The sequence below is a fragment of the Hippocampus zosterae genome, chromosome 9, assembly GCF_025434085.1.
Source record: "Hippocampus zosterae strain Florida chromosome 9, ASM2543408v3, whole genome shotgun sequence".
NCBI classification, from domain to species: domain Eukaryota; kingdom Metazoa; phylum Chordata; class Actinopteri; order Syngnathiformes; family Syngnathidae; genus Hippocampus; species Hippocampus zosterae.
In genome coordinates this window covers 22,710,515-22,728,729 of record NC_067459.1, presented here as the reverse complement: position 1 = coordinate 22,728,729, position 18,215 = coordinate 22,710,515, and the positions used below count along the sequence as shown (strand labels likewise).

The 18,215-nt window shown below is 44.6% G+C and overlaps 2 protein-coding genes and 1 long non-coding RNA gene across 7 annotated transcripts in view; 1 reads left to right on the top strand and 2 right to left on the bottom strand.

The window, feature by feature from the left end:
- tbc1d20 (TBC1 domain family, member 20) overlaps positions 1-5,033 on the bottom strand; it is a 198,365-nt gene extending 193,332 nt beyond the window's left edge. For both annotated transcript variants that reach the window (XR_007964180.1, XM_052077005.1), the window contains exons 1-7: positions 4,612-5,033; positions 3,382-3,558; positions 2,602-2,682; positions 2,322-2,508; positions 1,580-1,681; positions 1,277-1,418; positions 31-209 (exon numbers count right to left, since the gene is read on the bottom strand). Coding sequence is in view for 1 of the 2 variants with exons in the window: in XM_052077005.1 (XP_051932965.1) it covers positions 31-209; positions 1,277-1,418; positions 1,580-1,681; positions 2,322-2,508; positions 2,602-2,682; positions 3,382-3,558; positions 4,612-4,669 (926 nt within the window). In the remaining variant the exon portion in view is untranslated. The remainder of the gene's footprint in view (positions 1-30; positions 210-1,276; positions 1,419-1,579; positions 1,682-2,321; positions 2,509-2,601; positions 2,683-3,381; positions 3,559-4,611) is intronic.
- Positions 1-18,215, bottom strand: part of LOC127608118 (uncharacterized) — a 321,393-nt gene that overhangs the window by 132,689 nt on the left and 170,489 nt on the right. The window lies entirely within an intron of this gene.
- Positions 10,844-18,215, top strand: part of LOC127608076 (cadherin-22-like) — a 185,671-nt gene continuing 178,299 nt past the window's right edge. The window contains exons 1-2 of one of the 4 annotated variants that reach the window (XM_052076964.1): positions 10,844-11,025; positions 11,318-11,406. The gene's annotated coding sequence lies outside the window, so the exon portion shown is untranslated. Of the gene's footprint in view, positions 11,026-11,142; positions 11,232-11,317; positions 11,407-11,892; positions 11,932-12,072; positions 12,092-18,215 lie in introns of those variants that run through there. The other 3 variants (XM_052076965.1, XM_052076966.1, XM_052076967.1) reach the window with 3 other exon arrangements.

Here is an 18,215-nt window from a genome sequence, read left to right as displayed (position 1 = left end):
CCATGGAAGCGACGGGTGACGGCGACTTACCAATCGTGCTCGGCGGCCTCTTTGGCCAGTTCGGACGGAGGGAACTGGACAAAGAGGTCTCCCGCTCGGCTGATCAGTGTCTCGTAGGGCAGATCCTGGGGAATCTGTGACAGCAGGTGATGCACCATTGCCATGTCGCATTCGCACTCCAGCACCTCCTCTTCCCTGTAAAGTACAATCTATTGTAGGGCACACACACACACACACACACACATTACCTTTCAAACAACTACAAATGTGGTGACTAAAATGAGCAAGATCCCACGATAACAAAATCCCTTTGTATTTTTCATGTAATATTTCACATTTTGTCACTGTTGTAATCTGTTCTAAGGAACTTTGTCATAGTCTAGCTTGATCGAGTATTTTTCAATGCAAGTTGTTTTTGTTTTTGTAATGTCTGTTTTCATTTCATTCATCTTCCTAACCGCTTTATCCTCACTAGGGTCGCGGGGGGGTGCTGGAGCCTATCCCAGCTGTCTTCGGGCAGTAGGCGGGGGACACCCTGAATCGGTTGCCAGCCAATCGCAGGGCACACAGAGACGAACAACCATTCGCACTCACACTCACACCTAGGGACAATTTAGAGTGTTCAATCAGCCTGCCATGCATATTTTTGGAATGTGGGAGGAAACCGGAGCACCCGGAGAAAACCCACGCAGGCCCGGGGAGAACATGCAAACTCCACACAGGGAGGCCGGAGCTGGAATCGAACCCGGTACCTCTGCACTGTGAAGCCGACGTGCTAACCACTGGACTACCGGGCCGCCCATGTCTGTTTTCATGCCACATTTTTTCCCCCATTATAAAATATTTTTTTGGCTGCTATTTGGAGAATGAAGGCGCCTTGCATCTCATTCCATCGTGCAACTGTACTTTGACTTTGGCCAATATCAACAGCATATCCTTAAAGTTTACAATATTGTGATAATATCGATTAGTTGTGGTCACTATAAATCATGCTATGAAATTTCCGTCTCTTGATGAAGGCTGAAGGCAGTACTTGAGTCGTTTATTTAAGTATGCCAGCTTTTGCAAACCCTAACCCCAAACCCTAACCCAACCCCTAACCCCGACCCCGACCCCTAAAACCTAACCCCGACCCTGACCCTACCCCCTAACCCCTGACACCTAACCCTGACCCCTAACCCTGACCCTACCCCCTGACCCCTAACCCATGACCTCAACCCTAACCCTAACCCCACCCCCACCCCTAACCCTGACCCCAACCCCGACCCAAACTCACCACGGCTGCGAAGTAGATGGGCATCAGCGGATGGCAGGCAAGAAAGAAGTCGTACAACCGTACCACGTGGCGGAAGTCTGACAGAACATGGCCGAACCAGGTGATCAGCCAGCTGAGAGCGAAGACGGTGCCCACCTCCGCCCTGGTAATTGCAACAATATGCATCTTTCCAGTGTCGTTTATGACAACAAAGTGAGAAATTTGGTCTGTTTAGTGTGCGGATCTGTGCGGGTGGCACATGTGCCAAACCGTGTGGACAATTTGGGTGGTTGAAAGTTGGCAAAGTACATAAGCTTCTCTTACTGTTGCATGAAATCATGCACCTCGGGGTTGACCCTCTCGATGATGGGCATCAGGTAGTTGAGGATGTGTTTGGTGTTGTCCATGGTGGGATCCATGAAGTCCCTGGCCAAGAACACAAAAGGAAAGCACCTTAAAAAAAAAACTGAAAAAAAAACCCCATCCGTATTCATTCAAATTAACTGTTGGAATGATCTCAGCTTTTATATTTTCATCTTTTTTGTTTAATTAATTAATTTCTCTTTTTTTTGGTAATATTTGCTTGTTTTTTTTTCAATGTATGTTTTTTTTTCATTCAATATTTATTTGTCTAATATTTGATTTTCTCAGTTTTTTAAATAATAATTTATTAGAATGCTTGTCTTGACATTCGTTGTATTCTTGATTTTTTTTTTTGCCTAATATTTGGGATTTGGGTCAATCAGAATTTGACATTGTTTATGTAATTGCAATTCTTTTTCCGCACTTTAAATGCTTTCCAACCAATAATTTGAGCATGACTCCTTTGGCTCTTGCTATGACTGTGCAAGTGAACCTTCTATTTTTTTTTTTGCCACTCCCAATCTTCAAATCCCTGGTGTATTTCTTCCAGCAATATTGTGATGATACTGATAACTGCAATCATTTTGAAAGTCCCGTCCCACTTTATCTCTCGTTTCTTGCAGCCTTACACAAGGGGGAAAAAAAACAAAACTCCCCGACTACCCGAGAGGAACACAGACGTCAAAATGAGTTGTCTCGCCACCTGAGGTGATGCGTGGAGAGTTTTTCCACGAGGGCCGTCGCCAAGCGCTCGCCCAGGACCAGGAGGAAGGTGACGACGATATCGTGGTAACCTTGGTAGTAGTGCAATTGAGGATTACGCTTCAGGACGCGGAGGATGATGTCAATGAGCTCCTCCTGGAGTCCCTCCCGCTGCTCATCTGGCATACCTGGACGCGTACATGAGCGCCGCCCCGGTTAACCTCTGTGAACGTCACCAAGTCATTTGTGCTTTGGGGAGGGGGGGGGGGGGGGGTACTCGCCAGGAGGGAATCTTCGTAGTGAGCGTTGAACGTCCAGTAGCACCTGGTTGTAGTCCTTGTTGTTGTCCCGCTCCACCATCTCTGCACGGGAGGAAGAAGCCATAAGTGTTGCATAACTTCCACCAATAAGGGCATTGCTGTTCCGACTGTGTTAGGAAGTAGCGGTTGGTAGGTTGGTTGTTGATGACTCTCCGCATTGTTGCACAACTGTCATTGGGTGGTATGACTGAACAAATGATACCTTTACATTACAAGGAAAGCCATAGCAATATTAATTGCTCTACACAGACAATAAATAGTAGATGTCTGAGAACACCATCTGTCTACATGTGCTGCGCTGCCATTGGTGTTCAAAGATCTGTTGCTTGAAGGGTTATTAAATCGCAACATCGAAACTATTCAGTAGCCCATATGTGGCTTGTTTTGTTAGCATTAAGCTAAATGGACATACATAAAGCCAAGCTATGCGATTGTTTAAATACACAAAAGTGCAATTCTCTTGGTTTGTGTTAAATGTGTAGTTTGATGGGAAAATGTAATTGGGGGTGGCAGTAAAGAGCCACTTTGCTGCCACCACAATACACACACGGTTTTGCCCGTGGCATTTTCACGATGATCAAATTCACCGAGTTCCATGTTTTTTCTGCAGAAAAAAACTCACCCGTTGAAGGCTTGCATGCTCTTTCGGGAAAACCCAAAGATGCAAAGCCCGGCTAACAGGGGTGTCAGTGACAATATTGACGATAATTGAAATGACACCGGTGTAATTGTGGACATTACCTGGCTCCTGCTCCAGGATGTTGGGTGGGACATTGAGGAGTCGTGGCCACACTTGACAGCGTATCTCATCTGTCAGCAGGCCACCCTCACTGATGGCCATCCTCCTGAGGGCCGCCACGTCCACCGGACTCGCCCGCAGTGCCTGGGCGATGTCCGCCACCTTCCTCTGCCGGCGGTCTGAAAAAACATGGCATGCAATCATCCACAGTGGCACTGTTGTCATTTCCCCAGGGGCCTTTGGATTGCGATTGTAATCAGAGTTCCAACTGTCTTCATGCCTGCTTGTCTTCCTTTGTCTAATGATGGCAACAAGAAGCATGTTGATGAGCATGTCAACAAAAAATGAACTCACTGCCACATGCCTCTGTCCATGCCGCTCAGTGCAACGTGGCAACCTCAAAAGTAATAATTGACGATGTACATCATAAGGCACAAAAGTGGACCACAAAATAAGGGTGAACGAGCAGTTGGTGTTCATGACACATTAAGAGTGTTTGATTTATTTTTCTCCCACATTCCAAAAATATGCATGGCAGGCTGATTGTACACTCTAAATTGTCCCTAGGTGTGAGTGTGGCGTGGATGGTTGTTCGTCTATGTGTGCCCTGCGATTGGCTGGCAACCGATTCAGGGTGTCCCCCGCCTGATGCCCGGAGACGGCTGGGTTGGGCTCCAGCACCCCCCGCGACCCTAGTGAGGATCAAGCGGTACGGAAGATGAATGAATGAATGAATGATTTATTTTTTGCAGTGATGGAATGGACTCATCAATACTGCCACAACGAACCCCGTCAAAAAATAATAATTAAATTGAGTAAAATATTATTATTTCTCTCTACTAAATAATAATAAATATACCAGACTATGACACCAAAACAGTTTAATACAATTTCACAATATCAACCGTCAAAATGTTTTGCAGATTAATGCAAACAAGTGAGTCCGTCTGAGGATATATTACGAGAGGAAAATGTAACTTGGTGAGACTGTGCGTGCTGATTGTTCCTGCATATCTATTTGCACTGTTAACTTGTGCCTTCGTGTGAAGGCGCACGTTTATGACGTCATCTAAAAAACATTAAGAATAAGAGCGTTTCTCTGCTCGCACATGCGCAGTAAGCAATAAGGTACTACTTGAACCAACATCAAGAAAAATAAAATACAATGACATCCAAAAACAACAACAACGTTTCCCACAAAGAATAGCACCTCGTGAGTGGAGGGTCTTTACCGTCATTTTGGTTCCCATTCAGCAGTGACGAGGAGGTGCCAATTTTGGATGTCTTCATGTTACCTCCGCTTTTTCCAAGTGTTGCCCTGTTTTCCTTCAGAGTGTCATCTCTGTCCACGTTGACTTTTGAGGCCAAGTGCTAGAGTTAATCTTCGGCAGCTGCCATCAGATCACTGAGCACGGCAAGCCTATTAGGCTAACACGGGCCGCCCCAGGGTCGTCGTTAGCCGCTCTGCTACGCTTCGCTTCGCCGCGGCACCCCCGACGTGAAAGTCTCCCCCAACGTGGCCATCGTGAGTTGGACAGCTGAGCGGTTGGTTGACGTGAGAAACCCGTGAGGTTACATGTTTGTTTTGTTGGCCAGGGCGACCGGTGGCAGATTGAAACGTCACAGCCAAAAGCTAGTTTCGCGCAAGCGCAGTCAGACGATTTTGGGGTGGTTGTTTTTTTTAAAAATACTTTATTTAAACATCACGATAACAAGTAGACTTGGAGAAGACAGACAGCTATGCACTGAAGTAAAACGGCAAACATTACTTTTAACGTCCCGTTATATACAATACAACTTTTGATAAATCTCTCTCTTGACTTCCGATACCCGTCGCATTTTGAGGGTGGGGATGGGGGGAGGGCAAACGGAAATATTTTCGATTCAAACCAATACGTCCAAGAATGAAGATAATCGAAATAAGATAAGATATCCTTTATTTGTCCCACACTGGGGACATTTACAGTCTACAGCAGCAAGATTGTGCGTAGAAAGAAATAAGAAAAACAAAGTAGATATGTAATAGTTATATTCAAATGAATTGTTATCCTCCGTTTCTGGAATGACTCATGTAGAGTTTTCTCTGCAGATCTCTCGCGCAGCCCGCAGAGGGCGCGCTGGTGCTCATGGAAAGTGAAACTGCAGGATGGACAGAAAGAATCCACAGCAGTCATCCTCCCACTGTCTTTCTATTTAACGGGATAAAACACTTCTGTGCCTTTAGTGCCCATTGGGACTCCGTCCTATTGCCTGACTTTGCGAGGGGCCGCCCAATTTGCAGCAGACTAGTTTTTTTTTGTATTTGTCAAGGTGAGCGCCCCTGCCACCACCCTGATATTTATATGATTAGCTTAATGTGCCATCCATTGTTCATTCTCAATGAATCTTGTTTTTAATGCATGTTGACATGTTTATTTAAGTTGTGGCGGTGAAATTGGAAAGAGTTTTGTCGTATTTGCTTGTATCGAGCTCTTGAGTGAATAATAAGGTGGCGTTTTCCCTTTGTGATGATATAAAACAGCAATATGAGTAGTACATATAGAATATCTTTACATTTAATGTAGCTGTGTATACAGTACATCCTCTCCTGTTTTCCCTATTTAACTGAAAGCGCCCCCCGTGCTTAAATAGCTTTCAGCTCAACTGTATTTATAGAGCACTTTAAAACAACCATCGCTATATACAAAGTGCTTTACCTGAAGCAAATATCATATTTACAAAAAAAAAAAAACATTAATAACGAAAACAATGGAAAGCACAAAACAGTAAAACTAAGATGAAAACTTGAGTCATGCCAAGTCAAATGCCAAAGAATAATTGGTGTAAATTTAAAATCTAGTGCAAGAGTGCCATGTAAAGAAGTTAAAAATGATTGCAAAGGCCCTATCATAAAAAGCAGCCTAAATGCAAAAAATGGTGGTACAGTATTTACAGAAGGAGTGGTGCAATTGGCTGTCACGGGACAAGTGCTCAAATTTAGCAAACGCTAAAGGGGGTGTCACTCTTTTCAGTATTAATAGGTTTTAAGTGGCAGCCTGAGAGCGCGGAGGGAGCATCCGTGGAAAAATAGCAATATCCTTCGAGGTGGACGCTCTCGTTGATCATTTTCGGATGGCCTAAATGTGTATTGTTGCTGGAGCTGCACCAAGCTACGTTGTGCCACACGTGCGCACACACAAGCTATTTTTCACAGGTTGACATGGATGTTTTCCAGTTTCAGGCCATCACCCATTCCCACCCATGTCATCATATTTTGCGCTCTTGACTCTCAGCTCATTTGAATAAACTTGTGCAAAATGTTCTTTTGCTCCCATGAACACCTGCAACTAGATTAGCGACTGACATTAAGTTGTTTTGCTCGTGCGGGCCGCCAAATGCTGCTCCGGCGTCATAACTCTGGATTTACCACCCCACCCTCTGCGCCCGCCTCACAATTTTTTTTTTTAATACGACACCATATGCGTCTTTATGCGTAATAAGCAACCAGCTTTGGCTCAGAGTGAAATGCGGCCAGCAAAGGGGGAAAGAACACTCCAGGCTAATCTATTTTACTCTCCCCATGGCTGGATGCTTTGACAAAGGTGGATTATTCCCATTAGCATCCATGTATGATTATTATAAAAAATCTGTTACGGCATCCCTCCATCAAAGACCAAATGGACTGTGGCAGTTGCTAAAAACAAACATTCTGCAGTGCCAAACAGCCAAATGTGTGCAAGTACGGACCAATGAAACCGTCTGTCCGGGCCTGTGTCGGCCATTTGTTTTGTTGTGTTGTTTTATTTGGGCGCTACAGAAGTCATCAATCCCGTGGCCACGGGGGAGGCGACGCCAGTTTGAGCTGAGAGTTTCAGCAGCCTTAATTAAAATGACTGGCATACGATACCAGGACGGATGATATCCGATGGCTAGATAATTGCCCTTCATTTGATCATTCATGTCGTCTTTATTTCGCCGCATCTTATTCATGGTGTAATAATAATGTGTTCTCATGGGAATCATCCACCATTTTATTATGATGTTATTTGGGGGCGACTCAAAACAAAGGGGGGTTTGTAATAGAATGTTATGGAAACAATGTGAGCCCCCAAAAGGTTCTTTGAGCCAGAGCTTTGTATGTATACCAACATGTTAATCGGTTCTTTCTTGGAACCCCCCCCCCCCCCCTTGTGTCACCGTGCTGGTGAAATTGTGAAAACTACTGAACAAACTAAACTAGGCTTAACACTCACTGATAATCGGTGCAATTTTGAGCTTGATTCCAACATTTCTGCTCCAAAGCAGCAATAGCTCAATTCTTGAACGTCTCTCATAAAAAAAAAAAAAATGATCCTGAGTGACGATCCTGTTGTGAGGAGTGTGTTAAGAGGAGTTTCCCCTCTCTGATCTGTTCAGAAAACCGTCAGGCCTGACAATCGTAAACCATTTCAACATGTGCAGTTGTAAATCCTTGCTGCTGAACGTTCGGCAGGAGGTCGTTCCAAAGAGAGGGACTGGTAACGGAAAAGGACTCTATCAGCTCTGAGCCTCCGCTGAGTTCTCAGTTACAGCTAATAGTGTCTGCTCCGTAGACCTGAGGCACCGGACAGAGGAGCTCAGAGAGGTAAGGTGGGCCCAGGCCATTTCAAGATTTGAAAACAATAAAGTGATCTTAAAAAGAGCTCTAAAATGTATTGGGAGCCAGTGAAGGGATGCCAGAGTAGCAGTTAAGAGGCGAGCGTCGGCATTCTGGACCAACTGGAGAAACTTCATGGACGATTGGCTGACTCTATAGTTAAGTGCATTCAAGTAATCCAGCTGAGATGTGACAAAGGGGCAGCAGGCATGGTTATTGCAAGTGCTGTGCTCTGTTAGTCATCTTGAGTTCAGTGCTTCCCTTTGTGATTCATAAATTCAACGATTTGATTTGTTTTGGAGTTTTTTCTCCTTTTTTTTGGTAAACTAGCTTTCATTATTTGCTAAAAAGCTCACCCATTTACTGTTTTGCTGTGCCCTAAATCACCACAAGATGGTGCCAAATCCCTGTCTATTATGAACCTAAAACTGACAATGAACTAACTCATGACTATGAAATACTTCTAGATCAACTTCTTTGGTGACAATGTAGTTGAGGATCGTATATTTGGAACCTGAGCTCTAGCTCAGGTTACAAACGCAGTTAACTAGAGTTTCCTTCCTTCTTTAGGAAGATGCCCATCACTGAAAAGGGGGCTTCAGACCAGAACTTCATTCAATAATAATAATAATAATAATAATAATACTAACAATAATACATGTGCGTGTCTCTCCTGCTTTTACCATCTGCTTGCCCAAGGTTAAGTGCACGCATTAGTCCAGCCATGGGCAGCACGGCTTTAGGTACAACGAGGGGCGGGTGCATTGCCAAGAGCGACGGAGGACCTGCTGACTGCGCACATGAGTAGAGTTGTGATAAGGGCACAACAGAGTATTGTATTTGTATTTGAAATTCTGGTGGGCATATCTATCTGTAAGTTGAGGGCTTCGTAGGTTTTGAATGGATAGCTCTACGTACGGAATGAGGAGAAAAAAAGGAGAAATGGACTTCGTTTGAACACAGCTTTTATTTTAATTTTTAACGCCTGCTGCGCAACCCTCGACGGAACGACAACACCTTTTTCCGGCTACTCAAAGCACTTCCTGCTTTGCTTCAGCCAATCAGACGCTATCAACATAAACATGTTCAAGCAATTATTAAAAGGAATATAATATATAATTTAGATAACCTTAACATAAAAGAATATAATGCTCAAACATAACATGATAATAATTAACAATTTAACAAAAGCTTACATATCTATCTATCCATCTCGGTAGCTAGCTAATTATCTAACGAGTTAGCCAGTTATCCATCCATCCACACCCATCTGTCTCACACTAGAATCTAGTACCTGAAGTTCTCATATTTATAGAGTTCTGCTGGCTCAGTGCACGGGCCCAACGAGGTGTTACAAAAGAGACAAAACAAAAAAAAAAAAAGGAAAAAATGAAATCCCGAGGCCAGCGTTCGGTGAGTGGAACTTTTTCATTTCATTTTTCATTTTCATTATCTGTCAGCTAAAAGTATAAATGCCAAAAGGATTAGAGAAATCAGAAATTACATGGGCTCTTGGCTTTCCACCAGCTGCCCGAGTGCTTATCCTCCTCTCGCTTCATGTCTCTTCCATCCTTCCTCTCCTCCCATCCCCTACCTGCTTCCCGCGTGTCCTGACTCTGCACCATCTTTTGCCCCCACCTCCACCCCTTTATTTAACCCCATCTTTCTGTCCCACTCCTGATCCACGTTGTCGCCTCTTCTAATGTTCCGCTCTGGCTGGCTCGGCCCCAGTTCCGCATGACTGGCGCACCGCTAGTCTTCATTGACGAGAGGGAAGTGTCTCCAGAAGGGAACCCCTAATCCCCCGAGATCTATTATCGATAGCAGAGCTGGCTCAGGCGGACAGAGATTAGGAGGGCGAAGATACCGGCAACATCGATGGTGCCTCTCGCCCCGAGGGCCGCCCGTCAGTTTGCTCCTGTAATGTCATTCCACTAGTGGACCACGCTTGCAAATGCAGGCGCATCGTCAAAAGTGGTTTGACTACTCTTATGCTGTGGTGCCTTGAGATATGAGGTTTTCTCATTCTGGAAGCACGCTCTGAACTCAGAGCACTCATATTATATCACTTCCTTCCCAATTGAAACAAATGAATCCGGGCAAAAAAAATATATATATTATTATGAAATGGATTCCAATTGGGGCGGCCCGGTAGTCCAGTGGTTAGCACGTCGACTTCACAGTGCAGTGCAGTTCGATTCCAGCTCCGGGCTCCCTGTGTGGAGTTTGCATGTTCTCCCCGGGCCTGCGTGGGTTTTCTCCGGGTGCTCCGGTTTCCTCCCACATTCCAAAAACATGCGTGGCAGGCTGATTGAACACTCAAAATTGTCCCTCGTGGGAGTGTGAGCGTGGATGGTTGTTCGTCTCTGTGTGCCCTTGCGATTGGCTGGCAACCGACTCAGGGTGTCCCCCGCCTACTGCCCGAAGACAGCTGGGATAGGCTCCAGCACCCCCCGCGACCCTGGTGAGGATCAAGCGGCTCGGAAGATGAATGAATGAATGAATGAATGAAGGATTCCAATTGATGATTAAATGAATAATAACAAGAACTTGAGCCAATTGTTTTTTTTTATTTTTTAGCCCTTTACAAGAAGTTAGTCTCACTTTTCAAAATGTTGCTGACCCCTCCCTTATCTATGCATCTATCCGCAGAGTATCTCCCACACAAAAGAAGGCGCAACACCTCCTTGTCTCTTGGGTCTCGTCGGATCGTACAAACTACAAAGGATTGCCAATAACAGACTGCAGCTACAAGGCCTCTGCTAATCACCCTATTGATCCTGTAATTCCGCCCATTTGAAAGCTCTTTACCATGGTGGACGATGTCAATGAGCAAAGCTTCTCCCTGCACTTGCAGAGGCGGGCGGCATCTCCGGGGAGGTGACGGAGATTGCCGCTGCCGCCTCGCTTTGATTTGAGTCTTCAGCCGTTGCCGCGGGGAAAGGCTGCCATGTCGGCCCGAGTGACGCAAATGAAGAATGGCTCATTGAAAAGCTCCCCTACCCACGTGCGCTGTGTTGTTTGGGCACAGGTTAGTTTTACTCAGCTCAAAAAGTAAAGATAGTAGCAGTTGACCCACAAGTCATTCATGCGCACTCCTGATTTTTGTGAGCAAGATATCATTTTTAACTATCACTGCACCTTTAAGGACTGACTGCTGAGAAATGGCGGGCCAGGAAGTGCAAGAAACAGGAAGTGGAAGGACACCACGTGGAAGTGACAGCAAGTGTGATGTTGGTGAGTTGACCCACAAGTCATTCATGCACACTAAAAAAGATTTTTGTGAGCAAGATATCATTTTTAACTATTACTGCACCTTTAAGGACTGACTGCTGAGAAATGGCGGGCCAGGAAGTGCAAGAAACAGGAAGTGGAAGGACACCACGTGGAAGTGACAGCAAGTGTGATGTTGGTGAGTTGACCCACAAGTCATTCATGCACACTAAAAAATATTTTTGTGAGCAAGATATCATTTTTAACTATCACTGCACCTTTAAGGACTGACTTCTGGGAAATGGCGGGCCAGGAAGTGCAAGAAACAGGAAGTGGAAGGACACCACATGGAAGTGACAGCAAGTGTGATGTTGGTGAGTTGACCCACAAGTCATTCATGCACACTAAAAAAGATTTTTGTGAGCAAGATATCATTTTTAACTATCACTGCACCTTTAAGGACTGACTTCTGGGAAATGGCGGGCCAGGAAGTGCAAGAAACAGGAAGTGGAAGGACACCACGTGAAAGTGACAGCTAGTGTGATGTTGGTGAGTTGACCCACAAGTCATTCATGCACACTAAAAAAGATTTTTGTGAGCAAGATATCATTTTTAACTATCACTGCACCTTTAAGGACTGATTGCTGAGAAATGGCGGGCCAGGAAGTGCAAGAAACAGGAAGTGGAAGGACACCACGTGGAAGTGACAGCAAGTGTGATGTTGGTGAGTTGACCCACAAGTCATTCATGCACACTAAAAAAGATTTTTGTGAGCAAGATATCATTTTTAACTATCGCTGCACCTTTAAGGACTGACTGCTGAGAAATGGCGGGCCAGGAAGTGCAAGAAACAGGAAGTGGAAGTGACAGCAAGTGTGATGTTGGTGAGTTAAAACTTGCAAACATCAAGATGTTTTTGATGATTTCTGCCTAAAAAGTCCATAAGTGAAACACTGGTGGGGGGTTTTCTGATGGAGCATGGGGAGGTGGGGGGTTGTCTGCAACAGCCAAAGTTCTCTCCAAAATGGCCAATCCACATTCCAAGCTCTAAACATTTATTGAACTGAATTTACTGGTGGGGGGGGGGGGACTTTCAGCTGTTGGTCATTCTTGTTAGTGATTTGCTTTTATGCATTCAATGTTTATTGCTAGGATGAGATCACCTGTCTAAATTGAAGATCATTGCTTGTACAGGTACTCAAGCACAGCTTGTGACCTGAAAGCTTTTACAATCTGTCGACTAACTTTTTTTTTTTTAACTTATTGATTTTCCCTAATTAGTTTTGTGTGTGCATGTTTTGTCTGACCCAAATGTTGAACTATTGTTGTATACCAGTGGTACACAAATCTTGTACAAGAAGGTTTGTTCTTCCTGTACAAAGGCGAAGAGCTTGTACCTCTCTCAGCTGTTTATAAAACATGACATTCATTGAATACTTTTTTCCCTTCAAATAGAAAATCTTTGGGTTCATTTTTTTGAACATCCACTAAAGTTACAAACACTGGTTCTTGCCTAATTCAGTGTTAGAAGGAGTACAAACCGGCAATGCAATTAAACATGAGATCAAACTGTGCATCTCAATGCCTTGATACTTATCAGCCATTTTAAGTTTTTTTTTTTTGGGGGGTCTAATTTGCAAGCCCAACTTCAACATAACTCCTTGACAATAATTACGCGGCGTCACGACAGGCGTGAACTCTGCAATCAGCTTCTAATTTACGACCGCCTGCAAGATGACGCGACACTGATTGTAACTTTAATTATTCGCCGCGCTTTGCATTGCATAATTGAGTAGCCTGACGTCCCCGAGTCACATCGTGGCGTTGTTTAATGAGATGTTAAAGACTGAAGGAGGACGCGGCGTAATACAGCCTGTGATGGCGCATTGGCCATTGTTGTCAATCTACTGTTGACTGGATGTTGGTCGGGCACAGGAGCAGGCAAGTGATCAAGAATGTAAAGCAGCAATTGGAATCCACACAAATATTGTCCAACTGTGTAACGGTGTAGCCTGTGTTCACAGAAAACAAATTCCGTTTTTATCAAGCAAATAAACTGAACTCTCACAATGTACGTCAATAATCGTGCCCAAAGATGTACATTCAATGAAACTCTAGCCATTGCGGTTTGTAGGCGTAAAAAGCAGGATGCCAGTGGATAACATTGAATCATGTTATAATAATTCATTCATCTTCCGTACCGCTTGATCCTCACTAGGGTCGCGGGGGGTGCTGGAGCCCATCCCAGCCGTCTCCGGGCAGTAGGCGGGGGACACCCTGAATCGGTTGCCAGCCAATCGCAGGGCACACAGAAACAAACAACCATTCGCACTCACACTCACACCTAGGGACAATTTAGAGTGTTCAATCAGCCTGCCACGCATGTTTTTGGAATGTGGGAGGAAACCGGAGCACCCGGAGAAAACCCACGCAGGCCCGGGGAGAACATGCAAACTCCACACAGGGAGGCCGGAGCTGGAATCGAACCCGGTACCTCTGCACTGTGAAGCCGACGTGCTAACCACTGGACAACCGGGCCGCCCTGTTATAATAATAATAATAATAATACGTTTTATTTGTGGGCGCCTTTCTAGAAACTCAAGGACACCTTACAACAAGCAGTTAAAATCACGAGTACAATGTTAAAAACAACATCAAATAAGATAAGAAAAAATACATCAAAAATAAAAAAATAAAAAAATAAAATAATGGCTTTAATGTTGAACAAAAAACAAGGTCGGCGGTGCTCAACTCCGGTCTTCAGGGTCCCTATCTTGCGCGTTTTAGATTTCTCCCTCCTCCAACACAACTGATTCAAGTGATCAGGACTGTTATCAGGCTTCTGAGGGCTTGCAGACATGCTGAATTGAGACCTTCGATGACCGCTCTCAGTACCAGATGCAACATGTATTGTGAAATATTTCTCAATAAAACATGTCCATGTTTTCCCTCCATTCATCCCTGCCCGATTCACAAAGCCACAATACATTCCCTGCAGCCGTTTCCCCAAGGTTGGAAAAGTTGGTCTATACTTGTGCCTAACCACCCGGAACACCCGCTTTATTGACATACTAGAATTCCATCACTAAATCTTGACCCGCTGGCTTTATTATTATTATTATCATTTTGTTTTTTCAAGCTCTGTCCTTGTTTTTCTCCTCGTGTTTGAGTACATGTGAACTTGTGGAGTGGGTGATGCTAGATGAGAGCAATTTTGGCCCCTGTCACTGCCCTGAATGATGGCGTGTGGGCCGCGAGACCTTTTAAAAGCAACTTGCACTAAATTGTCCACTCAGTTTTGCCTTTTGTCTCTGGATTTATGCTGCACTTTGGAGCTGCTTTGCAATTCTGAGGGCGGTGGCCTTTTGTGGGTTGGAGTTTACAGGAGATCGCATTTTGTTGATGTGGAATCAGGACATGATCCACTTAAAGGATAAAAGCAGCACGGGGTGTACAAATGCCCATGTTTTATTTGTGAGGGAATCTTTTTTTTAAACATACCGTAGACACCGAAACACTTTGGAATTCAACATTCGAGCCATTCCAGGACCTTTTTATTATGTATGTGATATAATATATATTTTTTCATTAATCTTTTTATTCTTTTATTTTTATTCACTCGCCGAAGCCAGGTCACTTCACAACATGAAATTCTGTTGGCACGATGATCATTAGTGGAAAAAAAAAGGTCCTCAAAAAACCCTTGTTTGAAAGACACAGAAAGTCTGATTGGGTTTCTTCGTAGTCGCAGTAACTCTGCGATGAGGAGATCAAATATACATTCTTGAAAAGGAACTAAAAGCGGTGTTAGCAGTTTTGAAACTGTTATCAACATCCGAATGAAGCTTCATTAATCACCCCGCTCCTCAGGAGTCCGAAGCCACGCCCCCTCCCTGACATGCTCTGTAAACAAACAGACGTTTGCCGCTGCTTCTAGGTCAGTATCATGACTCATTCGGGTCAGAGTTTTATTTGTTGAAACGTACTGAAACGGAAACGTTGCTCATTCCGGGTGGGTTGCGAATCCTCTCAACTCCCCGTGGCCACGCCCCCTCTGAGGAACAGCTCCCCAGTTCAATGTTGTTTTGTCTAGAGCTCTGTCCAAGCCCTTGCTTTTGTGGAAATACTGTAGCACCATAGTTTCAATCAAGCTCCCGCCAACTCGGTGTACCAATTCCCTCTTTGAACATTGAACATCCTTGGTGTCATCTAGCTACCGATAGCACTGATATCCACAAGACCACTCAAAACCGTCCCCCTTGCTTCTTTGGGATTTGAAGTGCAAACAAATGTACGTATTGCATCGATGGATCTAGCAGTGTGCAACTTGCTTGAGCCGCAATCCAATTAATTGCATAGGGACACTCTACGGGAAAGCGTTCAAGTTGGATTCATTGCTCTTTGTTATGCAACGAAGGTGCTGTTTAGGGGTAAGTCGATATAACACGGGTTGATTAGTGATTTCACCCAAAAAAAAAACAAAAAAACAAATCTGCTTGCCCGAAGGTGGTGACTATCTTGGGTGTTTTTTTATTTTGTTTGTGTGTATGTGTGTGTGAGAAAGAATTTACTGCTCTGCAGTCAATAATGACTGACGTGTCGATGTATTTGGATATGTCACAGGATGTCAACATTCAGGGCCACCACTCAGTTCCCGTTTGCACAGAGCCAACCCTTGCTAATGTGTCCTATTTGTCCCCCGCCGGGCTCCCATACATCAACCCTTGACCCACGAGTGAGGCTGGGAAAGGAAGGATCATTCATTATTGACGCCAGTGGAGGGGGTGGGCCGTCGTGAATTTCCATTTTTTTTTTCCGCCCTCCTTTGGCTAATGTGCTAAGTTGCAATGCCACAAGGAAAGTCAATATTTTACCGCTGAGATTTGGAAATGTAAATAAACGAGAGCAGTGACTTGCAGTGGCAGCCTATTTGCATTTTACGACACCAATATATGTACACGGGCCACTTTTCAAGGTAGAGCGGGACATTATTATTATCTAGATAAATCCACTCCATGGGCCTTCAACACAGAATAATTCTGCAGTGTAGAAATCAAAGGACGGCGTAAGTATTATTTACTGTACTCCGATGCAGCAAGCAAGCACTAATGAGACCAATGAGCATTTCTTGGTGAACAAAACAAAACATTGAGCTACAGTTCTATCACTAAGACAAATAAAATAGAGTGTGTCTTCACGAACGAGTTCCATTTTTTTTTTTTGTGACCATGCTCATAACGAAAAAACCCCAACTTCTATCTCAAATCATCTTTCCCCATTAAAATCCATGGAAATGCTGTTAATCTGTTCGAGCCCCCGTACTCCTTCTGGTGTGTGCGCCTTGGACAACAGGGGGCAGTATAATAGTCAGACAGTCTCTCAGTCAGAACTAATGGCATAGTCCGTCGAGATCCATTTGTAAAATTAGGCCATCCCCGAAATGAGAAATTCATTTGCGTAGTGGATACGGACTTTGTGCTAACGGCCGACGTCTGGTGACGTGCACTGCCCATCTTGCAGTCGTCTTTGAAAGGCGCGTGTGTTAAAGTAATTTAAAATAGAATACTGTTTTTCCAACGTATTTTTCACCAGTTAATAAAATCTAACGTGGACGCTCGGCTGTTGGCGTAGTAGACACATTACAGCCAGTGGGCTGCTGAAATGACTCAACGGGTGCAATATAAAGTTTCACCTTTATGGGGCGCTCTTGCTATTGACTCCCGAGTGGACAAAGGGAAGGTGCTTAAGCACACTCAATAAGATACAGTCATATGAGTCATTTTTCACAGAGGATAAAGAATATATATACCTTTCATGAATGAATGACCGATTTGAACCCCTAACCTCCCGACCGTGATGCATACATGCGAAACGTGTCAGCACAGTGCTGCCTTGCCTTCAATCGGAACGTTCTTATTAAGAGATTTTGGAACACTTGAATGCACTTTACTCCGAAAATTCCAGTTACGTTTCTGTAAGAGAAACAGTTGAGCAAATCCACATGCTCCCTCGTGCTTGGCAATGTGAAAGCTAATGTGCCGCCAGCGTGTTTCCAGTCGGGAATTTGTTTGCTTTGTTTGTCTCTGCGCTGATGCGTCTGTTCCGTTTGTTGGCAGTGCTCGTAAAATGAGTCCAAAATTGTTTAGAGTTAATGATGTTTATTGAGAAGACGTTGATGATATGAAACTGAGGCGCTTTCTTGATTTATTTTTTTTTAGCAGTCAGATACACTCTGCAACCCAAAGTCTTCAGGTGTGGAGCAAAAGTCCTCTTCGATCGTATTCTTTGCCATTCATTCATCTTCCTAACCGCTTGATCCTCACTAGGGTCGCGGGGGGTGCTGGAGCCTATCCCAGCCGTCTCCGGGCAGTAGGCGGGGGACACCCTGAATCGGATGCCAGCCAATCGCAGGGCACACAGAGACGAACAACCATTCGCACTCACACTCACACCTAGGGACAATTTAGAGTGTTCAATCAGCCTGCCACGCATATTTTTGGAATGTGGGAGGAAACCGGAGCACCCGGAGAAAACCCACGCAGGCCCGGGGAGAACATGCAAACTCCACACAGCGAGGCCGCAGCTGGAATCGAACCCGGTACCTCTGCACTGTGAAGCCGACATGCTAACCACTGGACTACCGGGCCGCCCGTATTCTTTGCCATTGTTTACATAAAAGACAAGCGGAGGCGGTCATACGTTCTCATGAGTTGATGCTTGCACCTCTGACAGCTTCCTTCCTTCCTCCCTAAGCGTGCTTTGATAATGGAGGTGAGAGATTTGCCTCCACGCCGCTTTTCAATGTTCTCCTCGACGCCTCTGGACCTTTCACTATTCGTCATTTTAGCACTTTCAGGCATTTTAGCACTTTATAAACGACCATTCAGAGCCATCCGCAGTCTTCACACTGCCGATGCAGTACATCAAATTATTGAGCAAAGAATCCGTTTGGATTCAACAATACAGCCCCTGTCGATGTGAACGGCTCCGGGGTCTTTGTTAGAAAAG